This window comes from Pyxicephalus adspersus, chromosome 4, assembly GCF_032062135.1.
Source record: "Pyxicephalus adspersus chromosome 4, UCB_Pads_2.0, whole genome shotgun sequence".
Classification (NCBI taxonomy): domain Eukaryota; kingdom Metazoa; phylum Chordata; class Amphibia; order Anura; family Pyxicephalidae; genus Pyxicephalus; species Pyxicephalus adspersus.
Window position 1 is genome coordinate 98,515,360 of NC_092861.1, and position 22,150 is coordinate 98,537,509.

Consider the following 22,150-nt stretch of genomic DNA (forward strand, 5'->3'; position numbering starts at 1 on the left):
CCCCCCCCCCCCCCTTTCCCCCAAGAGAGAGGTCTGAGACAGCATAGCATTCTCTCTCTCTTCTTGAATCCTATGAAATCATATAATAGTAAGACTCTCCTAAATGTAATCTTATACTCCCCTCCCCTTAATCTTTTTTCCTATTCTTTTCTCAAGGTCTGATTACTGACAGCATGTTTATGTAAAAGTGTTTTTTATATTGGACATTGTTACTATTCACAATTTAGACATGTTTCTGATGGATTCTGCTTAGCTATTGCTTACTAGATACTATGTTGTTATTTGTAGCATGTTTTTCTCTTGATAGTCTGTATTCAAATTCATCAGTTATGATACAAGGTATTGTCCAGCAGACCTAGTCTGTGTCCCCCCTCTAATAAGAGAGAGTTGGTAACCTTTGCTGACTCACACTGCTCAGTTTTTGATGGGGTTTTACCCCTTCTACAATAACTTAGTTAATTGTTCCATTTTAGTTTCCCCGTTTGTTCCCCGCTTCATAAAACCCTTCATAAATCCACATTATTGGTGACAAATATTCATAGATCCACATATCAAATTAAAACATCTTTCTATATACAATCTGAATTTATCTAAAGTCCATGTCTGAAAATATCTCTAAATGTCCAGAGTCTAAATATAAACACAAGAAAAACAAAACAAACGCCTTTAGATATTTTAGACCGATCCACTCAGATATCATATGTCTCCAAGAGACATTTTTCACAAACTTCATGTCTAACCTATTTTGGGAATACATTCTCCTAAATATTTATGGCCAATGTCCAAAGAAAAAGCAAAGGAGTACTGGTGGGCTTTAGACAGCCTCTAAATTTTAAATGTCACTCTGAGATTAAAGATTCAGAAGAACGATATTTTATTGTTACAGGTATGCTACATGATTCAGAAATAACTATTGTTATAATTATATATTATTATTATTGCCCCAATACTTCTCAAGTACACTTTATGTCACATATGGTAATGACACACAAAACTGGCTCTCGGATATTGTGTGGGGACTCCAACCTTACACTTTATCCTTTTCTATACGAATCCTCTATCCTTTCCTTACAGGAATTCCTCGTTAATTCCGGTAATGGGCCCTTCTAGATAATTCCAATTAACTAGAAGGGCCCATAAATTTTAGAGAAAAAGGGACAAACCTGATACAACGTTAGAGAAAAAACTAAAACAAACTATACACTCTTACAAACCTATACACCTACGCCTCACCTCAGGACAGATATCCAGTAATCCGGTATCAATAGTACATGCTTTCCAACAACATCTTGCTGAACTATACAGTTCTCCCTCTCCTTTTCCATATAAAAAGGCAGCTGAAACATTCACGCCCATAAAACTTCCAACTCTAAACCCAGTACAGAAAGAAAAATTTGAAGCCCCCATAAAGGAATCTGAAGTGCAGCAAGTTATTACATTACTCAATACAAAGCGGGACCAGATGGTTTCACAGGTAAATATTACAAAAAAATTAGTGACATCCTCACCCCTCTCCTTACGGACAATTTTAATCATATTAGAACGGGTGCACATTTTCACACTGAATCCAAATTGGCTTCTATCTGCATGCTGCCAAAATCTAACTTAGATTTTTTTTTTCCTAAAAAGATCACATTAATCACTCGAATTTCAGACCAATCTCCCTCATCAATATTGACCTGAAGATATTAGCCAAGATATTATCTAATAGACTTAACCCAATCATCTGTCATTTGATACATAGGACCTGATTTATTAAAGCTCTCCAAGGCTGGAGAGAATACACTTTCACCAGTGAAGCTAGGTGATCAAGCAAACCTGGAATGGATTTACTTCAATGTCATTTGCTATTTGCTAGCAAATGCTTTGAATCCTGGACCAGATCCATCCCAGGTTTGTTGGATCACCCAGCTTCACTGGTGAAAGTGTATTCTCTCCAGCCTTGGAGAGCTTTAATAAATCAGGGCCATAGAGATCAAGTTGGCTTCATGCCCTTTAGACAAGCCCCAGACAATATCAGAAAAATAATCCTACTTATCGAGACAGCTCGTAAATTTAAACTACTCTCCATTCTCCTATCCCTCGACATTAAAAAAGCATTTGATTCTATATCCTGGGATATGTTCTTTGCTCTTAACATTTGGGAATTCTGCCCCTACTTTCCTAATTGGATAAAATCTTTATATGACTCACCATCTGCTTTTGTTAAATATGCGGGTTACAACTCAGCAACCAACTATCCCCACTTCTCTTCGCTCTATCCCTTGAACCCTTTGCACATATTATCAGATCCAGTACTGATATTACAGGTATTACAGATATAAAAGTAGCAAACTCTAAACTATAAAATCTCCTTATTTGAGGATGATGCACTTTTCAGTATAACAAATCCCCTAATATCTTTACCCAATCTTTTTACCATTCTCCAAAAGTTTAGTCAAATCTAAGGTCTCTCTATAAATCAATTCAAAACCAAAGCCCTAAACATTACCTTACCGGATTACATAATAACCACACACATTTTGAGTTTCAATGGGCCTCCCAATTTCTTCCATATCCATGTGTAAATATCTCCAACTCTTACCAAACTCTATATACAACAAGTTACTCTTCTATGTTCTCCAAACTAAAGAAATGTAAAAGGTAAAATTTCAGCAACTAACATGTCACTGCAACCAAAATATTGTACCTTTTCCGAGCCCTGCCTATCAAAATTCCAGGTCATACCTCAAAAAAACTTTCAAAGGGACAAACTGAAATTTATATGGAATTCTAAAAAACCCAGATTAGCTGCTAATACTCTATATCAGCCTCGTAAGAGGGGTGGATTAGGTGTACCTAACCTCTCCCGTTACCACAAGGCAGCACAATTAACTCATACCACTAAATACAATGCTACATTTGACATACCCACCTGGGTTTCTTTAGAAGAAGCCCTATTACCCCACCCCTGCATTCATACCATTTTATGGCTAGATCCAAAACTTAGACCCAAATCACTTCCTCACACTTTATCGTTTTCACTACAAATATGGGATAAACATAAAAACACAAACAAACTAATATCTCTTCATCACCCCCTTTTATCCTTCCTCTCAAACCCATCTTTCTCCTTAGGACCCTCCTCTCCATTTTCTCATCCTGGTCATCAAGAAATATCACGCGTATACATAATTTCCTGTCCCCAGCAGGCCTTCACCCATTCTCACCCTTTATGGATACTTACCACATACCTTTAGCTGAAATTTTCCGATATTTAGTAATCAAACTATTTATTCTTGGAAAACTCTTTCATTACAACATTCAAATGATTCATTCAATGTCCGAGTTTGACTGTTTGCCATAACAATCCCCACTCTAAAGGGCTTATTTGCATCATATACACCATTCTCCTTTAACCCCCCCCCCCCCCCTCATTGCCCAGAATTTGTCTTGTCTGTCTGTCTGGTTTTTTTTCAAACAAATTTATTATATATGGAGGAGTGTGAATGTATATAAGATTTATATAGCCACAAGTATAGTGAGAATTAACTCAAACTATATTATGCTGTTTCAAAATGACTAACTCAGCTATGCTGTTTCAAAATTACTAACTCAGCTATTTGTGTTCTTTACTTTCTGTTCCCGGAGGCATCTTGGCCTTGCACCTGGTCAAGTGAAACCAGCAGATAAGGAGACCATAGAAGCTGTGCAAGTGGAACCAGCAGATAAGGGGACCATAGAAACCGTAACCCTCCCAAGAAAAGTAATGAGAGCGAAATGTGCAGTGGCAGCAAATTAAGTAAAACAATAACTTGTTTTTGTCTTCAGGCAAACTAAAGAAAAGACCAGCCCAGAATTGGATGACCAGTGATGCAAGGAACTGAAGAATAAAAAATAGACTCTTTGGTTAAAGTTTTCAGAGACTCTCATACAGAGGAAGGGACAGTCCCAACCTCTATTGCCTTGTCTGTTGTGAGTTTCCCACGCGTGAATAAAACCTTGATTCTTTTACTATACCACAGAAGTTGTTGTGAATAATTGTCAACTTACCATTGACAGGAGTTACAAATAGAATAGATTAACTGTATATACTCGAGTATAAGTCAATCCCAAAATAAGCTGAGGTACCTATTTTTACCTTGGAAAACAGGAAAAATTGATTCACTCAATTTTACCCTGAGGGTGGGAAATGCTGCAGCTACTGGCAAGTTTTAGTATTCAAAATAAATACAAATAAAATTGCATTAATTGAGGCAGCAGTGGGCTATATGTTTTTAAATATTTATATCACCAGAAAGCATACACTACACCATCACTAACCCCTCCCCCCCTTTTATAACCAATCTGCTCCCATTGAATCCAGGGCACTTTTTCTTTTAGCTCTCATTCAGAAGATCTGAAACTACTAGCAGGGCTCACTATACAGGAGTCTGTGTGTGATGTAGAGCAACATACAGTTTCAGATAATGCTGCTTTTTCCCATCACATTCAGTAGAGACAGAGCAGTGTTATCTGAAACTGTATGAAGCTGACTGACTCCTTGCACAGTAAGCCCTGCTAGCAGCAAGTAAACATTTACTCCCTTTCAGGACTAAACTCTCAGGCACATTATTAAAAGCAATGCATTGCAGACTCCTTCATTGTACCTGCTGGGATGAACTCTGATCACACTCCACACTGCTCTCTCTGCACACACGTGGTTACTAAGGATGTGCAGAAACTCCCTTAACCAGACCACGCCCTACTCTGTTCCAGCCTATTACAAGCTGACTTTCACTACACACACCCTCCAGTGAGATAAACAGACATCTGACACAGCAAAGCATGATCTCCCCCTACCAGCACGGCTTCCCGGCAAGGTTTATTCAGCTCTTCCGAAGATATGTCACAGCCCCAACCTGACTGGAGTATTAGCCGAGGGTGACTTTTTCAGCAAATTTGGGTGCTGAAAAAGTCGACTTATACTCCAGTATATACGGTATATTTCATTTTACAGAATAAATGGAATAAAATGGATCTTTTACAAGCATTGGAAAGTTGATACATTTTATCCTTGAGTTTAATATCTTTAAATATACTGTAAGAATTTGCATATTGTGGAATGAAAAAAATTAGGTCCGTTATTAGCTTAAATTGCCTGCCAAGAAGGTAGTAGCGTAGGGACTCCAGTGCCCACTTAATCGCCAGGCACTCCCACTCAACAATGTTATAGGTTCCTTTCTGTTGGGGTAAATTTTTTACTCAGGAACACAACTGGGTGTTTTTCACTTTCTACAAGTTGGCACAGGACTGCACCCAAACCAACGCTAGAGGCATCAGTTTGCACCAGAAAGGGTTTGCTAAAGTCAGGGGCCACTAGCACAGGCTGCTGACACAAAGCTCCCTTTAGAGATTAAAATGACCTTTCTGCTTACAGGGACCAATTTACCATTACTGACCCTTTCTTTTTCGTTAAAGCCCGTTAAGGGTGCTGCCAGGGTGGCAAAATTTGAGATAAACCTTCGATAGTACCCAATCATCCCAAGGAAGGTCCCTACCTGCATTTTGGTCACGGGTTGGGGCTGACCCTGAATCACCTCAATCTAGTTCAGTAGAGGGTTTAAAAGGCACCGGCCTATGGCAATGGGCTTCCTCCAAAGCGATGTAGCATTTTTTTGGGTTACAGGTGAGGCCTGTCCTTCGGAAGGAATTAAGAACAGCTTGCACTTTGGGAAGGTGACTTTCCCAGTCCTTGTTGAAAATGACATCATCCAGGTATGCAGCCGCAAAGTGCTGATGGGGCCTTAATACCTCATCCAATAGCCGCTGAAAAGTAGCTGGAGCCCCCTGGAGGCCGAATGGCATCCGTACATACTGCCTAGCCTTTCTGTAAGCTCATTTCCTAGGCATGGGATAAGCGTCAAATTTTGACACCGCATTCAACTTTCCAAAGTCCTTACAGAACTGAACAGACCCATCTGGCTTCAGATCCAGGTAATTGGGCTGCTCCATTCACGTTTTGAGTTCTCATTTATCCCCAATTTCAACATTTTTTGCACTTCTTCCTCTTCTGCCTGTCTACTGGCTGTATGACCTTAGGCAGACCTGCACCTGGGGATCAGTAATAATGTCGTGCTTCAGCACTCCTGTACAGCCTGGCAGATCTTAGAACGCCTTTGGATTCCTCTGCAGAAATTCCTTCACTTCCTGCTTCTGGGGTGTTGACAGGGACTTGGCCACTCCTACATCTTGAATGCCTGCCTGGGCTAGGGGAAGAGAGGTAGCAGAAAGGGCCTCCCTATCCTTTTAGGCCTTAATTAGGTTAACATGGTAGACCTGCTTCTTTTTCCTTTTGTCAGGTTGGTAAATTTTATAATTTACCTCCCCTACCTTCTCCAATATTTCATATGGCCCTTGCCACTTAGCCAAAAACTTGCTCTCAAGCGTGGGGACGAGGACCAAGACACGATCACCCATGTTGAAAGAGCAAATTTTTGCAGAACGAATACACACCCGGCCTTGAGCCTCCTGAGCCCTTTGTATATGTTCCTTTACCAGAGGCATGACTGCCTCGATGCGATCTTGCATTTGGGAAACGTGCTCTATTATGGTCTTATGGGGAGTGGCTTCCTGTTCCCAAGTCTCTGTTTTGCTATGTCCAAGAGTCCCCAAGGGTGCCTATCATATACCAGCTCAAAGGGTGAAAACCTTGTGGAAGACTGATGGACCTCTTGAACCGCAAACATTAAACACGGAACCAGACAGTCCCAATCCCTTCCATCCTTTTCCACTACCTTTTTCAGCATACCTTTCAGCGTTTTGGTAAACCACTCCTCCTACCCATCTGTTTGTGGATGGTACACGGATGTGTGGAGCTGCTTAATACCCAATAAATGACACACCTCTTTCATAACTCTGCACATGAAAGGTGTTCCCTGATCACTTAAGATCTCCTTGGGTATACCGATACGTGTAAACATGTGAAAGTTCCTTTCTAATTGTTTTAGCTGCAGTATTCCTTAAAGGAATGGCCTCAGGGTAGCATAATTGAGAACCACCAGTATATACTGCTGTCCTCTGGCGGACTTCACCGGGGTCCATTGCTAGTCTCTCAAACGGTACCTCAATTATAGGCAAAGGAACTAGGGGACATCAGTAGTGACTGCTGGTGCTGATAACTGGCAATCTAGACAAGACTCACAGTATCTTTTAACCTCAGCAAAGACACCTGGCCAAAAGAACCTCTGCGGAATTTTTTGCTGGGTCTTCTCTGTGGCAAGGTGCCCCCCCCAAGAGCATGTTTATGGGCCAGATCCAACACCATCAGGTGGAAAGATTGGGGTATCTTATCTACCTGATACAACAGCTCATTTATTACTGCAAAATGAGGGAAAACATTGTCGGTGCCAGGGGACTGGGGGACTCCATTAACTACATGCACATTTTCCCAGGCCAAGATGCGATCCCGCAGCTGAGCTGTCTCGAAGTTGTCCCGAGAGAACTCCAAGCCTGGAATGCCTGCCTCCTCTGGATTCTCCAGGGCCAACTCCGTCTCCCCTGCTAAGACCGAGAAAAGGAAAATCTTAGGTTCTGTGGTTACCACAGCCTGACTTTTTAACCCATCACATTCTGGTTTGATCAACAGCATTTTCATTAACCGTTTTGACAGGAGACAACTTTTCCCGCTTCCACAGTTTCCAAAACAGAGAAAAGTCTCTCCCCAAAATAACTCTGTGCATTAAACCCCCCTACACACCGACTCAATGGCGGATAGTTCCACAGTCTGTCTTGATTTTAACCAATACTGTGGGGTAACTTTTAGTATCCCCATGTATACAGACTACGCCAATGTAGTGGGTTCCTTAAGCTGCTTTTGCTTCACCAGACTGGCGTGCACCATAGTCACTAAACTGCCAGAGTCCAGCAAGGCTTGCACACAGAACACCCGCCCACTTTCACAACTGCCACAAGACAGTCAGTTTCTGAAGTACATACCGGCTGGGCGTACAGGGATATCCGTGGGGCAGCACCACACTCCATACCCTCACTGGGTAGAGGGCATCTGGCAGTGACATGGCCACACTTATGGCATCTCCAGCACTGTAGTGGGCACCAAATGTCTACAGGGGATGTCTCACTGCCCCTCCTGTCCTCCTTGACCCAGTTCCCGCCTGTCTTTCATTTCTGGTCTCCTGAGGTAGAAAATTCTTACGCATTGCCCCGGGTGAAGACCTTTTCCACAGTGAAGAGCGCTGAGATGGTATTGCCAGGAAATCCTGCTAGGTAGCCAGCTGATATGCGTTCTGTGAGTCAGCATATGTCACCCATTTTTGTAGAGTGGGAGGGAAGTCCTCTTAAAAAGCAGTCCATAGTGACCCTATCTGCGGTCTAGGGAGCAGTGAGCGTGTCTGGTTGTAGTGACTTTTTAACAGGTACACCAAGTCATACATCTGGGACCTAGGAGACAGCAGGGGTCACGCCTAGACACCTCAGAATCTCAGTTTTTAGCTTTATGGCGTCTTCTGGGGTAAGGTCAAATTACACCTTTTGAGAGGAAGGAAGGATGCCACTATACCCGCCCACTTCGCTTGGGGCCAGCTCTCTTTCCCTGCAGTTCTCTCAGACGTATGAAGGTAGGCCTCAACATCATCATGCGGTGTAATTTTTGACAAAAAACGTCTGGCTCGGATAATACCAGGGCTTCCCATGGCTCCAGAGTGTCCCTCCAAGTTTCGTGCTGCCAGATGCTGCACAACCTCGCTCAGCACTTTTCGATCCTCTGCTACAGCCCGAGAGACCTCCACCAGTTGTGCCCCCAGCAAATGATTTGTCTCCTGCTGCACTGTACAAGTCTCTCTTTGAGCAGCATTAGCTTGCTGTTGTGCAGCATTAGCAATCGATAGCTGCTTCAGGACCTCTTCCATTTTTAGACAGAACGCTGGTCCTTTAAATTTCTCTGTGTACTGAACACTCAACTTCTGGGCTGCCCGCATCCTCCACCATATGTGGGATCACCCATAGCAACGGAGTCAGAGTGTAGTAGTGAACAGACAGTAGCCTTCAAAGTGCAGTTGAAAACAGGCTTCTGCCTGACTGTTTATTAGCAAACCAAACAAAACAAAAACAAAGCAAATGGCTCGGCTGAGCAACTAAATGCACTCACTTTTGGTGGTCCTTTCTGACTACCACAAAAGTACAGCAATTTCCAAGAAATATTACACGCCAGTCTTTTAAAGCAAACAAAGTAAAATGTTTCACTCACATAAAGTCCTGGGTTGTATTTACCAGAGCCCTATTCCCACACAGCTCTGGGAACCAACTGAGCTCCCTCCAGCTTCTTGCTGGCTTGCTAAATAGCACACGTTTCTTTAGAGACAGGTGAAATCCTGGACATGAATCCAGTAGTAAAAGAAACCCATCCATCCTTTTCTTTTGACCCCGCTCCAGGAACCTTAAACTGGCTTTTACAAAGCCCTTTACACAAAATGCCTCAGTCTGGGTGCTACATATATATCCCATCCAAGACCTTTTCTGACAGGCACTACAAGACCCTGTCACACTGTTTTGCAGCACAATGCATACCTACAAGGGCTTAGTAAACTGGCCCTTAGGTGTAATAATACATGGAATTTACAATAAAATGAAAAAAATGTAAACGTAAAGGATTACCTTATGTATTTACATACTTGTGGGTTAGCTGAGGACAAAGTTTGTACAAATACCTGTTGATCTGCCAGAAATATACTAAGTTCTGAAACCTTGTTTACAGACTTAAAACACACACAGGATTGTTTTTTCAAACTGGGTTTTTTTTGGCCCTGCTCATTGTCTTCCTCTATACTACTCAACCATTCCTACTCAGATGGCCACAAGAAAAAGTCTATTCAATTCATATTCCACGATAAGAGCAAGGAGGAGAGAGATTACACAGGAAAACAATGCACAGACATCCAATGGACATCAGATGATTGTTGCTGGAAACAATAAAATTAATGCATTCTTTGCACACAGCCCTGTTCTTTTCTATGGAGAGGGGGGAGAGGACAATGAGCAAGCAGCACGCTTGATTATTCTTGATCTATCATTCATCAATCTGCCATGGAGAATTGAGGAACAACTTTGGGGGACCCCTGTAACCATGTCACATTTCTGTCTATGACAATCATGACTGTGTCAGGAGATAGTTATCTGATGTGTGTAGGTAGCTGAACTCTACAGAGGAGGCATGGAAGCTCTGAATTTCAGACATAATCAACAGTTCTTTTTTCTTTGTACTTATTAAACAGATATAACAACATGTGTCCAATGTTATATATTCAATATTTATAGTATATTAAACCGACCAAAAACTCTCCCTACTAAACTATTAAGGGCCACTTTGCTAAAAGTGTAAATTGTAACTATGTTTATGTCTAATAATACATCAGAATGATGAAAACTACCACATTTAGTAGACTGGAAAGTTCTGTGGTAAACTAAAAATGAAAAATTCTAGGAAAAGTATGCCAGAAAAAAACAACACAGTTTCAAAGGAAAATGAAACATATTGATGATTACTGCTAGAACTAACAAATAAACCATATTCTGACATGCAGCAAATAACAAGTGATTAGTTGATAAAGGTGATCCCTACTATATAAATCATATAGGCTACAGTTTAAATACAAAGTCTTTTAGGCCCACATTTATTTAAAGTGAAAACCTAAACAAAAACAAAAAAAAAACACAAATGTGTTTCCTTTTGTCTGATATATATATATATATATATATATATATATATATATATATATATATTTGAAAGCGTTTTGTTCAGCAATACAGTGATGTCTTGCACCCTAGTTACCTATGTGAACTTTAAACAATCGGCCCCCAAAGAAGAAGATGCTGGAAGCAGTCATACCACACTCCCTATCCTAGGGTGGCAATGTTGCCCCACCATAGATACAGAGAAGTGAGTAAGGGTTGTGACCCTAGGAAGGCTCACCTGTTAAATAAAGAATAATGTGAGTTTTATTATATTGCATTATTTTGATACACTTTAAATTCATCTTTATTGAAACCATGTCTAAGTGAAATATGTAAAGTTGGGGATAATACTTGCCTCTAATAAAATGAAAATAAAAAAACATATACATACATGTAAGAAATATCATCATGTGCAAAAGATTTTTTAACACCAGCAAAATTAAAAATACCCTCTTCTGGTGCCCCTGACACTGTGCATATGAATGAACAGACAGTTTACCCCTGGCCATATGTATATATGTGCTGTACTTCTGGCAAAGCTAGTAAAGCTAAAACAAACACTTGCACAGCCCCTTCACTCCTTGGCCAGTCTCTGGACATTTACAAAATACAAGATGCTCTGGGATTGGTGAATGAGGGCCACTGTTCTATTTCAGTGCCTGTACTAATCGCAGGGGATAACCTAAAATTTCCAATAGTCACAGTGACTGGGGCAGTTGTGTAGGGTTCCACTGGAGGTCATTTTTTATTTTGGTACTAAAGACCTATAAAGCCTGTTTATTAGTGTGGACCCTATATAATGGAGTCAAATGATGGAGCCATATTGCAGGGGGTAATAAAAATGTTACTATACAGTATATATAATTTTTTTTGTTACCCTGATAGCTTTGTGAATTATAAGCTTCTTTTTAAATTATTTTTGCTTTAATAAAAATATATATTTTTAAGCCTTAGCCAATTTTACCTTTACAGAAGTCTAACATCAACAGGTCAAATTTTACATGATAGTATCAATTATTACTACGAGAATGCCATAAATGTCTATCTTCCCATACTACTAGAACACTATACAGAGTATTTCATTGGAAACACTACAGCATCATCATTAGAGCCTGGTAAATGTCTGGGTAGGCCATCACAAGTGATCATATTTGTGACTTCATCCAAACATATACTACATGGTATTGTGTGATTGATTGAGAGATAAATATCAACTGATTATCTGCAGGCTATTTCTTACCGCTCGTCTCCTTGAAGCTAGGGGACCGTACATTGTGAAGGGTGTGAGACCAACCCTCCTCCCCCTTCAGGTTTTCTCCAAGCTTTAGCTGTGTCGTCTGGGTAGGAACCTCACCCCTTTCACCTTCATCCTGAGGGATATTTTTAGCATGTTCAGCAGGTACCATTCCATCTTCAGCCTTCCCTTTCCTCTTTGGTCTACTCCTTTCTTGAGATATGTAGTGTTTTCCTGATTTTACATTAGATGCCTCTGGCCTGGATGCCAAGTAGGTAGGGTCACACAACAATCCAGAACCCGTCTGGTTGTCTACGTCCTTCTCTATGAAGCTAAGCTGGTCCTCTCCACATCCCCCATCATCCTCAGAGGAGCCGCCTTTGCCTGAAGAACTAGAGTCTGGGGATGTACTATAAAATGGGTTACCGCTGCTGTCTTCTCCTGACTCCCCAAAAAGGTCATCAGAGATCTGGAGGCTTTCGTAGCGGGATCTAGCTGCTTCCAGCAAAGAAAGCCCAATCTTCTTCCTATTGCCAACACTTCCCGGGGATTCAGACACCATCATCATCCTGCACCGTTTTCTGCTCCCTGCCTTCTGCAATCTGCACTGTCTCACTGTGCATATGACAGAAGCAGGGCAGGCATATGGGAGTGACTATGCATTGAAGGATTGGGAAGAGAGCTCTTCTTTTCCCCTCCCTGAATTTTCAGTTCCGCCTTTTTCTTTTTAATCCTCCTTCGAGGCGATCATTTACAAGTTAGGGTGCAAAAATGCATTTATGCTATAGTGAAACGCATCTACAGCACACACATTTTACAAAGGCATTTTCTGATCATTTAAAAAAAAAATGAAAGCGATTATCTAGGGGACCATTGGTATTTGAAACATTGCAATATTGGGACCCCTTCAGATGTGTGGGCTCTTTCTTCCCCTCTCTGGTGACCCAGGAGTGGTGTCAGTGTCTATCGTGCTACCAGAAGGTCCCAGAGGAGTCAATATTTGCATTGCTTAAAATCATACAACATAATTGTCTTTTTAGCGATATTGAGTATATATTGTTTACAAATGTATTTGTGTTATAAAAACAAACAAAAAAACATTATATCTTCCCCCACTTCCTAGATTGTAAACTCTTTGAGGCAGGCTCCTCTCCTCCTCCTGCGTTACTGTCTGTATCCGTCTGTCATTTGCAACCCCTATTTATTGTACAGTGCTGTGTAATATGTTGGTGCTAAATAAATCCAGTTTATTATTATTAATAATAATAATAATAATAACAATAATATTATCAATTATCAGGACCCAATTAGGATGAATTCAGCCAACATCATAGTTCATATTATTGTGCATTGACCTATCATGTTAATATTATTGTTATCATTAATATTATAATTATTATTATTATTAATAATAATAATAATAATAATAATGTTAAAGATACCTATAACCTACGGTGGTATTGTAAAATTATTTATTTACTTGTGTTTAACTTCAAAATCTTCAGACTTTTTTAAAGAGAATTACATATTCTGTATATTAAGGGATGTTTCTGTACCATTTGGGTTTTACACTAATAATTTCATTTTGGAATCTTCTAAAAGCATTTAACCAAACATTGTAATAGACTTTTTTTACAATATTTAGCATTAGTCGTTTTTCTGCTGCCTATTCTATTTACCTAAAATAGGTATACTATTTGAATTATTATTGTCATTGTCATGGGCATTACGATACATATAAAAGTCATTGAGGCTGATTTACCAAGCAAAATCTGAAGTGCGCTCGTGTACGCGCAATCCGGAATCGGACACCAAAAACCTATTTATCAAGCTATTTTCCCTGCATGAGAATACGTGGCTGTATTCACCCGGCATTTATCAACTGAAATGCTTGCTTGCTCGGAGCCATGCATTTCCAGGAGCTTGACACTGGCGAGCTTGCATTAAAAGTCACTGTTCCCCTAAAAAAACATTCTTTCAAATGCCACACATCTTTTACTTAGACCTAAATAAAAATGTTTGAACTGTTCAAATGTTTCAAACATTTATATTAGGTGAGAAATAAGCATATTTTTAAATGACCTAATATTTTCAGGTTCAAAAAGAGTTAACTGATCTCAACTCCCTATGCATGTGCCTATCTAAAGGCATACAATGCCAGACCAGAGGATCCGCCTGGTGATAAATTCCAGCGAGCTCTGGCAGGCGAGAGTTTGCTTTTGCCAGCAAACTAAATTTTTTCCAAAAAAATCAAAAACACACACACATATATATTTATATATATATATATATATTTTTTTTTTTTTTTTTACACACACACACATTGTTGTTTTGTTTGTTAGCCTAATCTATGTTGCCACATTTGATACTTTGCTTACCATTTAGCACAATATCTGCTTTTGTTTTTTCAACTTGAATGTTTCAGTGTCCATTTTGCAATTAAGAATTCAATGTTTAACTGTTTAAAGCCCAGGAGAACGTCATAAAAATAGATGGGAATATAGTGCACCCAGACGAGAAGGTTGCATTCCCATACATTACTAATGAAAGGGACCTACTCTATCGGGTGTTACAAAGTGGGGGGAAACCATTGAACAACTAGTGGTGCCCAAGCCATACCGGAAATTGGTGTTAGACCTTGCCCATGGGAACCTCCTAGGTGGGAATCTGGGGGCTGAGAAAACCGCAGAGTGAATAGTCAGGAGGTTTTATTGGCCAGGGGTCGCCAAGGAAGTGGAGATGTACTGTGCTTCCTGTCCAGTATGTCAGGTGTCTGCCAGAATGCCACATTTTCGTAGCCCTTTGGTTCTCCTGCCCATCATTGCGGTCCCTTTTGAGAGAATTGCCATGGATTTAGTTTGCCCATTGCTAAAGTCAGCTTGGGGCCATCAATATTTCCTAGTCATAATGGACTATGCTACTCAGTATCCTGAGGCAATTCCTCTTCAAAATACCTCTGCTAAAACCATAGCCCAGGAGCTGTTCCAAGTTTTCAGCCAATTAGGCGTGGTCAAAGACGTACTTTGTTCCAGACAGAAATGAACCGCCAAGGAGGTTAATCCTGGTATCCTAGCTTGCCTAAATATACATCATTTGAAATCATCAAAGTACTGTATCAATTGAAGGACATTGGAGTACTGTGGACAACCTTCTGGATCTGTGGCTTTATAAAATGCCTTATGCTCTTGTCATATTTCTTTGCTTTGTGAGTCCACCCGCTGGTTTACCATCTTAGACCTGGCTTCTGGCTACAGTTTACCCAGTTATCCACTCCATGCTGCTGCTTGACCATTCTTATCTACTTAGTAGTTCCTTCTTAGCTTTTTCTTTATCCCCAGACGACTTATATTACCTTTCCCTCAATTAGCAGGTTTTCTTATACCTTAATATTTTAGTTTCTAGCTAATATTTTTCAACATAATAAAAATGGCTTTCTAAATCTTTCTAAGCTAACCAAAAATATTCAAATATACTCAAGAACTGTGTTAGTATGTGGTGTGGTACATACTTATCATATATATATATATATATATATATATATATATATATATATATATATATTTGAGTTAAAATGTTTACTCTTTGGATATTTATATTTTTAGATCGCTGTTGTGTTAAAGAAATTCTCAACACTTTTGAAGGAGATTTGTCATCTCATGCCTTCAGATGTGCTTAGGATTATACACAAGGAAGCCATCATAAGTCATTTCAAATTAAAGTTTAGTAGACTGCTTTAGCTAAGCAGGAAAGATTATAATTGTACTAAAGTAAGAAGGATGTCTCAATATACTTTATATAGGTTCCACATCTGCTATTAGCAAACATCCCACACTGCTGGTAAGGTCTCCAGCCTTCTCCCATGTTGCTCTGTGTTGTGCAATCTTTCAGTTTGTATGGGCAATACTGTAGTGGCCTCAGAGAAAGGGTGAAACTTTGACCAGCCTACACATTTGTCTACTTGCTACATTCCAGTTGTAGGTGTTCTAGTTGGCCCACTAATGTGCAATCTGTAGTTAGGCAATTGCAGTTGGGTCTTAGGCCCTGATTCATCAATGAAATGCGCGTACGCTGGACGCGCGCACGTTCGCGCTTCCAGCGAGCCGGTTTCCCGCGGTCCGGAGCCGAGTGCGCTCGTACACCCGCTTTCACTGCCAGCTGGATTCCTGCCTTGATAATAATGAGCAATAGGGGTTGCGAATTCGCCAATTAAGGCGATTGGATTTCAGCTGCGCGATTAAGGAGGATCTGTTAAGCTGTCAATGGTGAGATCATAGCAATTAATTAGCGCACACCTGCTCTCTGTTTTGTGCAAATCTACAGTCCATTACAGGTCAATTAGAATCTTTAATGCTTCATCTTCTTTTGGGTAAGTGCTACTTTTTTAGGTTACATTGTACTTATTCACAAAATAATTAATTTATTGTTACACTTGTTGCACTGTTTTTATACTTTTTGGTTTGCTTTGCAACACTGCAAACTAATTGAGGTCAAGCTGTATATATACTAGTAAACACTTCATAATATGTCATCTCACAATAGTATGAATTGTAAAAAATTGTCACCAAGCATTTGTGATCTAATTAAAATATCATTGTAGTTTGGCTTGATAGAAATTAAATAATTGAAAAAAGGATTATTGTCAAAGGTGGTTTAAAAAAACATGTAGTGATTTCACTTGTGTATATATGTCAAAATAAAATTAAATGCATATAAATGCATATCATTTTCATTATTATTATTTAACTGGACTGGTTTGCTTGGGGGGTGGGGGGGGGGTGTCATCAAGTGCTTGGATGTTATGCATTGATGTGACTTTGTAATCCTCATTATTGTTAGTTTCATCTGTTGCTGCAATGTTTTTGTGCCTGGTTTGTAATGCCAGTTTCGATAGTTTAGCAATTCTTCAGCAATGTGTAATTTTTCTACAAGTATTGAGTACAAATGTCTGCATGGTTTCCACACCAAACTCCTACTTAACCCCCTCATTGCCTTTGTCACATATTGTCATGATTTTATTTTATTTCTTTTTTTTGTTTGTTTGGTTTTTTTATAGTCTGACATTTGCACTCATGTTGATTGGCCCCCTGTTAGCACTGCAGGTCGTGCCGGCGCCGCTGCTGCTAATCGCAGGCATGGGCGCCGGGTTCTATCTCTCAGGTAACACTACCTATGTTCCATATCAGTGTTTCCTCCATGCTGAGACTTGCTCTGTTTGTGAGCTGGCGTGGGTGTGTCTCTGAGGTAACACACACACGCCCTCTGTTTTCCACAGCCTATGGCTGATGTCCTGCAGGGATTTAAAGGCACCTCCTATTACAGGAAGTTGCCTGAGCAATCTCTGGCTTACCAGCATTACCCTGTGTTTAGTGATTTATCTGACTGCTTTCCTGTGTACCGGACCTTGCTACGTTTTTGGACCTTGCTTGTTTGCTGCCTGACCCTGACCTCGGACTACGCTTTTGGACCTTGCTTGTTTGCTGCCTGACCTTGATCTTGGACTACGTTTTTGGACTCTGCTTGTTTGCACCCTGGTCTTGACTCCTGTGGTCAGCTGCCACTGGCCTGGGGATTGTTCTGGAGTGGCACCTGGTAGCTACCCCGCAGCCCAAGCCTATCCTCACCATCAGAGGCTCTAGTGAAGACCGGGTGGCTGCTTAGTTACGCCCCTCTAGAGTTTACCTGGCCAGCGGCACAGTGGGTCCACACCTTCGTTCATAACACCCCCACACAACTCCTGTGTTAATTTGTAGTTGTGTTATAGGTTTGTTGTCATTGTGCTGTGCTGGAATCTGGCTGGCAGTGAAGGCACGTGTACGAGCGCACTCGGCTCCGGACCGCGGCAAACGGGCTCACTGGAAGCGCGAATGTGCGCGCATCCAGCGTACGCGCATTTCATTGATGAATCAGGGCCATTGTCTCAGAGTCCACCACCACCACCTCCTCCTCCTGCTGTAAATGATGCTGCCGCCTGCCCTGTACCTGACTTTAAATGCCAGACACTAATCCCGTCCAAACTCCGTCTCAGAGCCCACCGCCTCCTCCTCCTCCTGCTGTAAATGATGCTGCCGCCTGCCCAGTACCTGACTTTAGATGCCAGACACTAAAGCCGTCCACACTCCGTCTCAGAGCCCACCGCTTCTTCCTCCTGCTGTAAATGATGCTGCCACCTGCCCAGTACCAGACTGTAGATGCCAGACAATAATGCCGTCCACGCTCCGTCTCAGAGCCCACCGTCTCCTCTTCCTCTTGCTGTAAATGATGCTGCCACCTGCCCAGTACCTGACTGTAGATGCCAGACACTAATGCCGTCCACGCTCCGTCTCAGAGCCCACCGCCTCCTCCTGCTGTAAATGATGCTGCCACCTGCCCAGTACCCGACTGTAGATGCCAGATACTAATGCCATCCATACTCCGTCTCAGAGCCCACCGCCTCCTCCTCCTGCTGTAAATGATGCTGCCACCTGCCCAGTACCCGACTGTAGATGCCAGATACTAATGCCATCCACACTTCGTCTCAGGGCCCCCCGCCTTCGAATCATACTGTTACTGCTGCTGCCTGCCTAGTACTCAACTCTAGATGCCAAATACTAATGTCGTCCACACTCCATCTCAGTGCTAAATGCCTACTCCTCATGCTGTTACTCCTGCTGCTCAGTACCCAACTCTAGATGCCAGTTACTAATGCCGTCCACTCTATGTCTCAGAGCCCACTGCCTCCTCCTCCTGCTGTAAATGATGCTGCCGCCCACCCAGTATACAACTGTAGATGCCAGATACTAATGCCATCCATATTTCGTCTCAGGGCCCTCTGCCTTCGAATCATGCTGTTAGTGCTGCTGCCTGCCTAGTACCCAACTCTAGATGACAATTACTAATGTTGTCCACACTCTGTCTCAGTGCTAAATGCCTCTTCCTCATGCTGTTACTGCTGCTGTCCAGTACCCAACTCTAGATGCCAGTTACTAATGCCGTCCACACTCCGTCTCAGGGCCCACCACCTCCTTCTTTGGCTGTTACTGATGCTGCCGCCTGCCCAGTAACCAGCTCTAGATGCCAGTTACCAATGCAGTCCCCGCTCCATCTCAGTGCCCACCGCCTCCTTCTCCTGCTGTAAATGATGCTGCCGTCCGCCCAGTACCAAACTCTAGATGCCAGATACTAATGCCGTCCACACTTTGTTCCAGAGCCCACCACCTGTTCCCCCTGCTGTTACTGCTGCCGCCTCCCCAGTACCCAGCTGTAGATGCCAGTTAATAAGGCTGTCCATGCTGCATTTTAGAAAGTTACAGCTAGCAGATAGGAAAACTCAGTGCCCTACAAAGCAATCTATCCACTTGCTACAGCTTGTACACTGTCCATATAGGTGATGTCCTCAACTTCTAATGCCCTCTTTGCTCCGTCTCAGGGCCCACCGCCTCCTCCTCCCAGTACCCAGCTCTAGATGCCAGACTAGACTCCAGCTCAACAGGTTCTTCCTTCCCCGCTGTTTCCGCCAAGCCCAATACCTTTCATGTGGTTTTGCTACATAGTAGCAGGTAAGGACAGATTGGAATCTCGCTCATTCATTCATGTCTCCAATAGCTACAGCTTCTACACTGTCCATATAGGTGATGGCCTTAACTTCTAATGCCCTCCTTGCTCCGTCTCAGGGCCCACCGCCTCCTCCTCACAGTACCCAGCTCTAGATGCCAGTTAACAATGCCATCCACACTTCTCAGGGCCCACCGCAGCCTCCTCCTCTGGCTTTCACTGATGCTGCCATCTGCCCAGTACCCTACTCTACATGCCAGTTATTATTACCGTCCACACTTTGTTCCAGAGCCCACCAACTCTTCCTCCTGCTGTTACTGCTGCCGTCTCCCCAGTACCCAGTACCCAGCTGTAGATGCCAGCTAACAAGGCTGTCCATTCCGCATTTTAGAAAGTTACAGCTAGCAGATAGGAAAAGGCAGTCCTCTACACAGCAATGTCTCCAGTAGCTAAAGCTTCTACACTGTCCATATAGTTGATGGCCTCAAACAATAATGCCGTCCTTGCTCGTCTCAAGGCCACCGCCTCCTCCTCCCAGTACCCATCTCTAGATACTAGTTAACAATGCCATCCACACTACTCAGGGCTTACCGCCTACTCTTCCTGCTATTACTGCTGCTGCCTGCCCCCTGTCAAGTACCCAGCTCTAGATGCCAGGCTAGACTCAAACTCAACAGGATTTTCTTTCCCCACTGATTCCACCAAGCCCTGTTTCCTTTCATGTGCTTTCACTCGATAGCAGGCCCTGAGACGGAGAGTGGAAGGCATTAGTAACTGGCATCTAGGAAACACCGGTATATTTAACGAGAACCGAGAGGTTCTGGATGACCACATTGAGCCATGAAGTTATTGAGCTCAGCAGACATCCAAAGACTTCTCCACAACAAGTATGTAGCCATCCTGGGAGACTCCATTCAAAAGGATCTTGTGAAAATACTGCAGAATGACGAGTTTCAGACTGAGAAGCAGCTGAAAGGGAAGGGTGACATGTCATTTGCAAACGACATATTGGGGGATCTCTGGGTGAAATGCACAATGCCATATTTTACCGGGGTGCGCTGGGACATCATAGAAGGGAATTTCTACAGCGCCACACTGGCAGATTTGCACCAATTGGATGTGATTGACCTGCACTTCAACTTACGCTTCAAGCTGCGCTCCAGGGTTAAAGATGCCACCCACTTGAATCAGCTGGCTCATCGGAAGTATACCTGCATCCTATTGATGAGGCCTGGGGCGTGAAGCAGGAACAGCAGGAAGAGGAGGCGGTGGGCTCTGAGATGGAGCGTGGACATCATTGGTAACTGGCATCTAGAGCCGGGTACTGGGCAGGCGGCAGCAGTAACAGCATGAGGAGGAGGCGGTGGGCCCTGAGATGGAGCAAGGAGGGCATTAGAAGTTAAGGCCATCACCTATATGGACAGTGTCGAAGCTGTAGCAATTGGAGACATGAATAGTACTAAGCTCTAGATGCCAGTTACCAATGCTGTCCACGATCTGTCTCAGGGTCCACCGCCTCCTCCTCTTGCTGTTGCCACCTGTCAGTACTCCACTCCTAAATATGGCATTACAGCCATCTAGGTGGCATTGATGATGCACTACACCCAGCTCTAGATGCCAGTTACCAATGCGGTCCCCGCTCCGTCTCAGTGCCCACCGCCTCCTCCTCCTCCTGCTGCTGCCACCTGTCACTTATAACTTATACTAGAGCTGTATAGCTGGCTAATTTTTGGACTGAAAGACCCCCCTCAGAGACCTCTGCCTGTACTCTGAAGCCTGTGTATGGCTTGTAACGGAGCAGTGAAACCTGGTGGGTAATTTTTGGACCAGAGGAACCCCCTCATGTCCTTCTCTGCCTCTACTCGGAGACCGTGTAAAATCCGGCATGTTCCCTTGACCACCCCATAAAATTGCCTTGCCAGCAACAGAAAAAAGACTTCCTTATTTTTTTTTTTACTTGTACAGTGTTGTGCAGAGCTAGGGGAGTCTTGACATGTCTTTTTAAATGTATTTATAGGCTGTAGAAGCTCTCCACCGTCCCGAAAAACAACTCAAATTTTTCCCCTATTGACTTTAACGGAGTTCGAATTCAACAATCGATCACCCGAATAGGTTTGCATTATTCGACCGAATAGCGGTCGAATCGAATAGTGAGCTATTCAACCTACACTAGTATGCAGTAAAAAATTTGGTCTAGTTAAGCAGAAATCAGTGAAGAGAGAATATGGCAGCAGGGATTAACCCTTACAGTGGTAGAACTTTTAGTTATCCCTTCTCTTATCCTTCAACTTCCGGAGACTATGGGCCTGATTTAGCAAGCAAGTACGCAGAAGCTTGACACACGGATTTGTGTGCCGTTTTTCCACGAGTCAGTGTTGAGTGCTAGTATACTTGCCTTCACTTGCCAGCTGGATTCCTGCCTTGAGAAATGAATAATAGGGGGTCGAGAATCCGCCAATTACAGCGCTTAGTTTGCAGCTGCGCTATTCAGGATATGTTAAGCTCTGTCAATGGTGAGGTCAGAGCAATTATTTAGTGCACACCTGTTCCCTGTTCTGTGTACATCTACAGTCCATTACAGGTCGATTTGAATCTTTAATGCTTCATCTTCTTTTGGGTAAGTGCTACATTTTTATGTTACATTATACTCATTCCCAAAATTTACTCATTTATTGTTAC

At 42.4% G+C, this 22,150-nt stretch overlaps 1 protein-coding gene and 1 long non-coding RNA gene across 4 annotated transcripts in view; one reads left to right on the forward strand and one right to left on the reverse strand.

Moving 5' to 3' along the window:
- PGBD5 (piggyBac transposable element derived 5) overlaps positions 1–12,556 on the reverse strand; it is a 98,620-nt gene extending 86,064 nt beyond the window's left edge. For 2 of the 3 annotated variants that reach the window (XR_011920402.1, XR_011920403.1), the window contains exon 1: positions 11,948–12,556. Coding sequence is in view for 1 of the 3 variants with exons in the window: in XM_072409116.1 (XP_072265217.1) it covers positions 11,948–12,509 (562 nt within the window). In the remaining 2 variants the exon portion in view is untranslated. The remainder of the gene's footprint in view (positions 1–11,947) is intronic. The other variant, XM_072409116.1, reaches the window with a different exon arrangement.
- The window catches only part of LOC140330106 (uncharacterized), a 690,842-nt gene that overhangs the window by 109,495 nt on the left and 559,197 nt on the right, over positions 1–22,150 (forward strand). The gene's annotated exons all lie outside the window — the stretch shown is intronic.